Below are 10,606 nucleotides of genomic sequence, written 5' to 3' on the forward strand. Positions count from 1 at the left end.
AAAGGTGAAGTAGGATGATGTTTCTTGCATGTTTGTAAATGTGCATTTGAAGCTAGTCATAAAAAGGTGAAATAGGATGATGTTTCTTGCATGTTTGTAAATGTGCATTTGAAGCTAGTCAAAAAAAGGATGAAATAGGATGATGTTTCTTGTATGTTTGTAAACGTGCATTTGAAGCTAGTCATAAAAAGGTGAAGTAGGATGATGTTTCTTGCATATTTTTAAATGTGCATTTGAAGCTAGTCATAAAAAGGTGAAGTAGGATGATGTTTTTTGCATGTTTGTAAATACGCATTTGAAGCTAGTCATAAAAAGGTGAAATAGGATGATGTTACTTGCATATTTTTAAATGTGCATTTGAAGCTAGTCATAAAAAAGTGAAGTAGGATGATGTTTCTTGCATATTTGTAAATGTACATTTGAAGTCATAAAAAGGTGAAGTAGATTCATAGAAGTTTCAATGCAGTTCTCAGAAATTTTATAAACTTTTTAATGCACAGAAAACAGGTTCTTAAACAATTTGTGAAAGAGACAAGTTTCCTCAAAAATTCTGTTTAATAAAATAAGTTGAAAATGTATCTGTATGTCAAAAAAGTTTAGAAACTTATGATAATGTGAAATTGTTTGTATAACAATGCAAACTACTATTTATACTGTAGAGATTGTTACTAGGACATGACAACAGTCTTCTGATGTTAAAAATATTTGACTTGAATTGTTTCTTCTTTTTCAATCAGATTTCCAATTAGCACTTTTCTTATACCAAAAACTGGTGGGATCCATCATGCTGATGAGATTCATCATGCAAAACTTTAAAAAGATGTGTTGGAAAAATCTACTTAAAAAAAGTTGCACAAGTGTCACTAAAAACTAGTAAAATTTGTTACTGCAAATTCTTTACTTCTTATTAAAATAAAAGGTGAATGATTATTTCAATGTGATTGTAATAACTTATTAAAAAATTTTAATTTAACTGAGGAAAAAAGGTTTCTTAAGAAATTGCAAGAGCTACATCAATTTCATTGTTATCTGTTTTAATTCAGAAAAAAACATAATGACTGACTTTTTCCTTGCAGTCCTTCAAAATGAATTAAGGCTATACTAGACCATTAGTACCAGAGTTTTTAATAACTTCCAGTCTGGCATCCAATAGCATTCTAATACAACAGCATGTCTAACTAAAACTGGTTTTTTGCCACTGCGTAATGCATTATTTTAAGTTTTATACAACAATAAACATACACAAATTAATGATCTGCGTTGTACTTATTTAAAAACATTTAATTTGAAAAATTATTTTCCTAATTAACTTTCATTAAGCACAGTTAAAAATGCCAAATCAAAGAAAGTATCGATGTTCATTAAGGTCAATAATCAGTATCAAAATTTTTGGTTAAAATAAGTTAATATCAAAATTGTGGTTTTGCTAAAGGCAAATGTAAATAAAAGTTTAATGTTTTTTTTTTACTTTCTTTTGTAGAACTTCAATTCCATATTTGAAGGATCTAAAATTGTCTTCACTTTTTCACGTGGAAGTGTGCATGTTAAAAGTAGATTTTCTATAAATTCAGATGTTCTAATGGAAGATTAGTATGAGAGCTCATGTTGTTGCCCTTAGACAAGAGTATGATGTAGTTTTCCATGTTGTTAGAGTTTGCAGTGTTAAAATTTATTCAATCAATTATCAATGTTGAAATAACCAAATTGAGATTAGGAAAGTTTTTTGCTATGAAAGTTTTCTAATTGGTTGCTATTAAAGTTGTTTAATTCATTGCTATGGAACTTCTCTAATTGGTTGTTATAAAAGTTCTCTAAATGGTTGCTATGGAAGTTCTTTAATTGGTTCTTTTGCTACAAAGGTTTTCTAATTGGTTGCTATGAAAGTTTTGTAATTGGTTGCTATGAAATTTCTCTAATTGGTAGTGTGCAAATTTTTTTTACACTATTGTTTGTTTTGTTTTTTACAAATTTTGAAGTTTATGTTTTAGAGTTTTAATTTATTCCAATTCTCAAAAAAGACTTTGCTGGTAGAAAATATTGCTTAGTAATTTTCATAATTATAGTTTAGTTACAGCAAAGCTGGTACATAGTGATTCTTGTAAAAATAATTTCTTATTTTATATCTCGCATTTTTAATGCGCACAAGAAAAAGTTGCAGGAAGTGATTTTTCTTTGAGAAGAAAAACACTTTCTGCAACACTTGCATGATGAACAGCCCTTTATGGGATTTCGTTCAATGTTATATCTCATTCTTAATGATAATTTTTCTGACAACAATGAATTGGTCGATCTTGATACTAGTCATAATGGGCATTGAAGAAACTAATGTGATGTTACTGAGGTAAGTTGTGGTCCAGTGATCAAAAAGGTACAACAATTAATAGTAATTTTTGAACGATCACCAAAAAAAAACGTTATCTTGCAGAAGTTACGGCTGAATTTGGGAAGCAAATAACTGTAATGAAAGACTGCAAGACTAGATGGAATAGTCTTTTTTCAATGCATCAATGCATCTATTTATTAAAAAGTTATATGCAAAAAGCATTAATAGACATAAGTTGTTAACAACGTTATAAGTTGCATGCATCCTTGTTCTTCAAATGCAACAAAGACATAATGATGTAAGTGGGATTCTTCATTATCTGCACAATGGTAGAACCAACGCTCAGTCCAAATCTAAAATAGAGCTAGTAATAGTTCTGTCTTCAATAAAACGTTGCAAATTAATAGTTGAATTACTGGAAAGACTAGATGCTTCAAATTCAGCTGCATCATTAACAGCTTATGAGTCTGAATCTGAAGTTGAACTTTCTGTTTCAAATGAGGCACTACTCGAACTTGTTTCTGATTCTTTTGACTCTCCATCTGAATCTATTTCTTTTTCTCTTGAAAAGAGTAATGAATAACAGACAAACTTAATAAAGCTTTAAAAAAAATCCAATATACCAATTTGATGATGATGATTTGAAAATAGATGAACACGTAATTTTTTGCAAAGAGCATACATTTTTTTAATGGCTGTTAAGCCTACTAGTGTAGAATCTGAATGTGCTTTTTCTGTGACCAGTTTTTTTGCAACAAAATTAAAAAGCCATCTGGGTGATGAAACTTTGGATCTGCTCTGCTTTTTCAAAAATTATTTTAAAATAATAAAAAATAATTACATATTTATAGTATATCTAGAAAAACAATGAGTTTTTTATAATTTAATAATTAAGTATGTTTAGTTTTTTTAATTTTTTAAAGAATAGTAAAAAGAAGTAATTATGCAGAACATCAGTTATAATAATGATGTTCTGCATAATTACTTCTCTAAAGTGTGACATTGAATTTCTACTTTATCATCTTTACACCACCAACAACCACTCCACTCTACCACCACCCAACTGTCTTTTCTATTGAACTATTACTTTATATGGATATCTTTTTTGAAATTAAGGTTTTTCAATTTAATTTTACATCCCTTGACAGGCCATATATATACTTTTTAGTCTTTATAATCGCAGAAAAGAGATCACATGATCACAATGAGATCACATGATCACATTGCTGCCTGTTCTAAGTGATCAAAAAGTAATGATTTTTTTTCAAGACTAGATTATAAAGCGGAGTTCTTAGCAAACAGTGCTATTTTAGAGGTAAGTTTTTTAGAAAGATCATTTATATAGACGAGAAACAACACAGGGCCAGAAATTAAACCTTGAGGCACTTCCGAAGATACTGAAAAAGAAGGAGACTAGATATATGTGTGTGTGTGTGTTTAAATTTTTGAATTACAGAAGTATTTGAAAATCAGTTTTAACAATTTTAGTTGAAACTAATGTTGATATTGCATAAAAGTTGAAGACTTTTCTTCTTTTTTTTATTTTTATTAGAGCAACAATAAGCTTAGTAAAAAAGAACGTGTTCAATTGAAAGAAAATGTAAACAATTTGCAGATCAGAATGAAAGCGATGGAAGCCCAAAACAATCGAATGGAAGAAATGTTGAATGGAATTGTGAAACATCTGAATATTAGTTAAATTTTATTATTTAATTTTAGCTTTTATTATTTATTCATTTTTATCAATTAAAATCATAATTAAAAATTTTAAAATGTAAATAGTTAACCTAATATATTAGTTATAATTTTATATATTAATTAGATAGTATTTATTTTATAATCGTTTTCTTTTTTTATTTGATATTTTGTAAAATTTTTTATCTACTTTTTATTTCGTTAATTATTTATTATTAGTTTTGTTGTATCCTATTTATTCATTGTAATATCTATTTATTTGACAATATAAAACTGATAGTTATTTTATACCACATATAAACAGAAACATTTTATTGATATATATATAGAGAGAGATTTTAGTTTTTATTGTTAATTAATTAGGTCTTTCCCACTTTCTACACTTTTTTTTTTTCTTGTTTTTTTTTTAATAAAATAACTAGAAACTATTTTTTATCGTGTGATTATCTTGAGATTAAATGATTTTAATTAAAACTATAATGTTAATTTTAAAATTATCTATTAGAACATATTGTGTTTTTATTAAGTTTTGTAAAGTAAGATATTATTGTAAAAAATATTTTATTATATTACGTTTTAGATTTATTATTAAATTTTTATGTTTACACGTTTTCTACTTTTATTCCACCAAACATTGATGGGTGTGCTTTAATATGCGCCATGCTTTATATGTATAGACGTAAGAACTTTGTGGGAGTAAGGACAACGTTCATTGCACACTTACGATCATGACATTTTACATAGAGAGTTATGTACGATTTTGTGATTGTATTTCTTTTTTGTCACAAAAAAAAAATACAAGTGCAACTATTTGCAGGATTATCCTCAATTTATATACTTAGATGCAAAATGAACTATATATAACAAACTATTATGAAAATATGTTAGTTGCTAGATAACTTATGCTGTCTGGTATTAGTTATCTGCCAGCTTACCATTATTTATTTGGTTGTTGAATTTTACACACGTGTGCTCTATGGTTTAACCTCATTGTTATCAAAATGTCAGAGAACACATGACCGCATATACAGTAGGGTGGAGTGAATTTTAGTTTTTTTTACAATTCGTTTAGCCTGGGTGTGCAAAAGTTGTCTATTCATTTCAGAAATAGTCTGGAAAAATATCAATGCTCTAGGAAATTATCTTGAGGTGCCTCAAGACCTTCAAAATTTTAATGGGTCCCTAATATTATGTAAAAAAAAATTTTTCAAAAGTATGTCATGTTGGTTCTCAAAAGAAGCAAAATTTCATAAAAATTTCAAAAATAACAATTACTTTTAAAAAAAATTTGTTATTTTATAGTTTATTGCAGAAAAAATGACCTTTTAAACTTAAAATGAAAAAAGTTTATTTTTTTTAATTATAATTTCTCGAGATAATTTCCAAGAGCATTGATATTTTTCCAGACTATTTCTGAAATGAATAGACAACTTTTGCACACCCAGGCTAAACGAATTGTAAAAAAAACTAAAATTCACTCCACCCTAATATACACTGTGAATGAACTCTCGGACTACATTAAACCAACCACAACAAGATTGAACAAGTCTGAAGTTTGTGAAATCTCTTACTCAGACATTTTAAACTACAAAATATGGATGAAAACCTACCACAAAAATTACATATATATATATATATATATATATATATATATATATATATATATATATATATATATATATATATATATATACAATATTTTTATTATTTTAAGTTTATTTTTTTTTTATATATGCTTTTTTTTTTTTACATGTACTTCCTCATTTAAACTTATTAAAGCTATTCCTAAAACTGTATAACTTTTAAAACATTTTTTGACGTTCTATTCTTAAATTAAAACGTCAGGTTCTACTTTTAACCCTGCGTGTTTCGGTTTCCCAATTATTGTTTTATAGAACGGCAAAGGAATTAAAAAACTTAAAAAAAGTATAGATCTATTCTTTTTTAATTAAAACATTTTTGACTATGTCAGTTTTTGCTCTTATAAGTCGTGCATAAAGTACGTACACCAAAAATTTTGAAATTTGACACCCCCTCCCCCCTGTAGCCATGCATACTTTTAAGTCCCTACCCCCCTTAAAAAGTACGTGCGTTATTAAAATCCCCATCCCCCCCCCCTTCCTCCACCTTTAACTTTTTTTTCTTTCGATAAAAAAGTATATTGAAAAAAAAAGGTGGAGGAGGTACCGGAGATACTTTATACGACCCCAAAGCCCTTTGTTTGCCGCACAGGATCCCAATTTAAAAAAGGTCTTCAAACATATGACAAATATACCAATGTGTTCGCTTGGCCGAGAAGTTAATGTTATGTACTTAGACCGAAGTTTGATTCCTGGTAATATCCTGTTGTACTTTTTTTTGTTTCAATAACGAGTCAAATAAAAATAAACTATACTTAAGGCGGACGTTTATTTCAGGTACCCCTCTTTAGTAAGCCCATAAAAAAGCGAGTCTTGCACGAGATCATTAATATTGAAAACAAACCCAGTGCCGAGGGTAGGCTATCCATACCCCTTAATTTGAAGGGGGAGCAGCAAATTTTGTACTCTTTTGCTAATTTAAGGAGCTTTTTATTTTAGCAAAACCGAGCGGTAAAATTTATAGGATTTTGAGGCCCTAATAATCCGTTTTTTTGGCGACGTAAAAAAAAGGTTGCCTGAAATACGCCTTACTCAGAGCCAGTATATAAGGGGTGGCATGTGTGCATGGCGCCCGTAGGATTTTTTGATGTTCCAGATAGGACACTTTTACACACTGTGCAAACTTTAAACTTAAGTATGTTTATACCTATACCAAATGAGGAGGCCTTGCAAAAAGGTGTGGCGGAGGCCTGGGAACACGAAGCCTTGAAACACTTGCCCCCCATCCACCCTCCCTGGCCAAATATGAGGGCACTAATGTAGTAAAACTTTCAACTTTATTATCTAAAACTAGATTTAAATTTATCGACAGATTTTAAATTTCTTTGAAAAATATTGTAAAATACAAAAGTTATGACCATGCATAATTTACAGCCCCTCTTTTCTTTTTCTTTTTTTTTGAGGAGGGAGCGAGGTCGGAAAATTTGCACCCATGTATGCGTGTGCATAGAGGGAAACTATATCTTCTACTTCCTATACCATACATTTTTTTATGTTGGCAAACTAGGATCTTTAGTCTGAATGTTAACTTTTCTATTGATTAGCTAATTAGTTGTGATAAATCGAAGTACGTACTTTTAAATTGAACCCCCCCCCCCCATACGTATTCGTACGCTTTTTGAAGACCTCCCCTCTTCCCCCTGTGAACGTACGTACTTTGTGGACCACCGCTTAGAGCAACAACAGCACTTAAATTGAATTGCAACTTTTTTATAAAAATGACTTCAATTTCTACAAAAAGAAAATTAAAATTCTCAAGTACTATGAAAACAAAGTATTCATGCTTTACTGAAGGGTGCAACCAGAGTGAGGCAAAGTGTACGATTTGTGATAGTTACTAGTCCGTCGCTAACAAGGAGCTAATAACTTAGAGCGCCATGTTAACAGTGAGAAACATAAAAACCTAATCAAAGTGTCAGCGTCATAGAATAAGTTGACATCCTTTTTTCAATCTAAAAACTAAAAGATATTACAAAAATCTCACGCAGCTGAAGCAACTTTAGCATTTCATACAGTTTGTATAAAATGCTAAGTCTTACAACTCAATAGCCTGCACAGTTGGTTTAATGCAAAAACTATTTAAAGATTTGGAAATTGCGAAAAGTAACCTGAAAGAAAAAGGTATCATTTTGGATGATGTACAATTGTTTGACCAATACTGTAATCTTAAATCATTTGTGCAGTTTTTTTGAAATACCCCTCTATAGACAGTGGGTTTTATTTTTTAAAACTTGTCTAAATACGAGTTGCTTCTCAGAGATGCTTAAAATTTGTGAAGCATTCTTCTGTATCCCAGGACACAACGAAAATGTTGAAAGAGTGTTTTCGTTGAATAATGTTCAATGGACAAAGGAAAGGAACAGACTTTTAGTTGGCTCTATAATGGGCATCGTTCTCACAAAGTATAGCTTATAGAATCTTATCTTTGAACAGTTTTATAAATATATGATTGCTAATGAAAACCTTCTTCGTAAAGTTGCTCTACCGAGGCTCTTCCGAGAATTATGTTATTTGACAAACATGTTATTGTAAATAATTTAATATATTATAACACTGTATATCTGAACGTTGCACTCTTTTTTTAATTGAAAAATATTTATTGCAATTGTAATTTGGAGAAAATTACCCGAGTTTGCAACAATTTGGTTAAACAGATGCGTAGCAGGAAATATTATTATATTTTATATTTTAAAAACTCGTTTGGATGTTTATTGTTGCTGCGACAATTTTGATATTTCTCCGTTTTTTATTATTAAATAATAGTTTATAATACTGTCAACTTACCCAGTATTTTTGTGTACTGTAACATATATTGTTCTTATATAACATTAACGGATATTATACTTTGCTGTTTATTCTCATCCGGTGTTAGTACCATGGTTAGAGGGTCGGATTCTTGCCTTTCCCCTCCCCCTCTCCTACCATAAAAAAGCCAATAGCCCCGAAAAATCTTTTCAACCTTCCGTTAATAGGTATTACCAAAATCCTCTTTAAACTCTCCTCTATCTCCTTTTTTCAATCCTTCAAATTTCTCAGAAGCTAAAAAACATAGCCTGCAACATTAAGCACATTTCACTCTGTCAGTTTGTTTATTATCGTGCAGTTAGAATATTTTATCTGTTCTACTAGAAGATTTATGCAAACTAAATAAAGTTTATTATATTTTATAAATTTTTTTGGTATTTATGCGTAATCCAATCCTTTTTTCAGAGAAACAGAATACATAAGTTAAAACATAGTTTACACACAGCTAAAAAGAGTTATAAAAAGTATGGTCTAGTTCGTAACAGTAAAATAACTATTAGGATGTCGCAAAAAAAAAAATCATCACATGCTGGTAAAAAGCGAAGAGGTTTCAGTTAGGAATATTAAGAAAGGATTTATAGACATTCAGAATGAAAAGGAAGTTACGGATGAAAAGGAAGTTACGGATAAAAAGGGAGTTACGGATCTTGTTGATATTAAACTTTAAATCTTGTTTTTTATGAATATTTGTTTTGTTTTCGCATTTTTCTTAAATATGTGTTTTTCTGAGTTTTACCTCAACTTCATACTACATATGTCAAATAACAATTATATGTAATAGCTTTTAAATTTTCACAGTTAATACATACCTAAGTCGTTTAGAAAAATTAAGGTTCAAATAATTCTTTTAAGAAATTATGACCCAAAAACTAAAAAAAAAAAACTTATTTATAAGTTAAAAATCTTTGCCGTTACAAAAAGGTTGTTTGTTAAATATAGGAAAAAGATATTTTAATAATTTTGGTACATTTTTTTAACCTGTTGACAAGAAATATTGAAGCCATATTGAAAAAATAATCTTTAAGTTGTTCTTAGCTATTAAATTTACAAGGTATATCAATATTGCATAATTTTTTAGGTAAATATTGCATAATTTTTTAGGTAAATATTGCGTTAAAAAACGGCATTGTCTTTTTCTTTTATGATAAAAAATTTGGTTTTAGAGTGTTAAATCTTAAGAATCAAAAAAGTTTAATGAAAAGTTTGGATTTTTTCTAAAAGAACCACCTTAACAAAAAAAAAGTTTTAATGTGGCTGGAAACGAAACTGTATAAATAAATTGCTTCCTAAAATACCAATTGGTTTTTCTTAATATGATTAGCTTGATTTTATATGCATAAGTTTAATTATTGACGCTTAAAAAAAGTATACTCCAATTAGAGTAATTGCTAATGGGTGCCCAGAAAGCACACCACGTTAACCAGTGAACAACGTTGGCCCCACGCTTCCGACGTTGTTTAGATGCAGCGAATTATATTCATGCTAATGTCAAATGAGAAAATATTTTACTTTGCAATACTTTGCAATATTTTTCAATATTTACCGCAGTATTTTGCTTTGCAAAATATTGCTGTAATTGGAGCTTTAAAACAAAAATACCCCAAAAAGTTCGTTTCCCCTCCTCCGAATGTGAAAGGCAATATCCACTACGCACAGCGTGCGGTCGTGGCGCAGTGGTTAGAGCGCTTACTTTATCAGCAGGAGATCCAGGTTCGAAACGAGCTCTGGAAAATTTTCGCGTCACGGTAATGAAGCAACCGTAAAAATTTCTGGTTATTGCACTTCCGCGGTGCTCTGTGACAAGACCGTTAGGACTTCTTGGGGCGCCTAAAAAAAAACACAAAACAAGTTAAATTCAAGACAAATAAAATAAATTCTTTAACATATTAAGCTAAACTGAAATTCATCAAAAGACTCTAAGCTTTTTATAATCTTTTTCAACAGTTATGGCTATTGAAATTTTCCTTCCCAGAATGAGAGTTTTTAAATTTTCATAACAATGTTATTAATATATTTAAGTACTGAAATATTGTTAAATGAAACTAAAAACATGTCAATGAATTTAAGTTTTAAATAATATCCTAAAAAGTTTTTTTTTATTAACTTATTGCTCTCACATTCGGGGTAGAGGGGCAAACTTTTT

General features: G+C 29.5%; 1 protein-coding gene across 1 annotated transcript in view; it reads left to right on the plus strand.

Annotated features, from left to right (window-relative positions):
- The window catches only part of LOC100203910 (transient receptor potential cation channel subfamily A member 1 homolog), a 102,630-nt gene extending 98,561 nt beyond the window's left edge, over window positions 1-4,069 (plus strand). The window contains exon 21 of the mRNA XM_065793161.1: window positions 3,876-4,069. Within this exon, the coding sequence (XP_065649233.1) occupies window positions 3,876-4,022 (147 nt within the window). The 3' untranslated portion in view covers window positions 4,023-4,069. The remainder of the gene's footprint in view (window positions 1-3,875) is intronic.
- The last annotated feature ends 6,537 nt before the right edge of the window (window positions 4,070-10,606 follow it).

This window comes from Hydra vulgaris, chromosome 03 (assembly GCF_038396675.1).
Source record: "Hydra vulgaris chromosome 03, alternate assembly HydraT2T_AEP".
NCBI lineage: Eukaryota > Metazoa > Cnidaria > Hydrozoa > Anthoathecata > Hydridae > Hydra > Hydra vulgaris.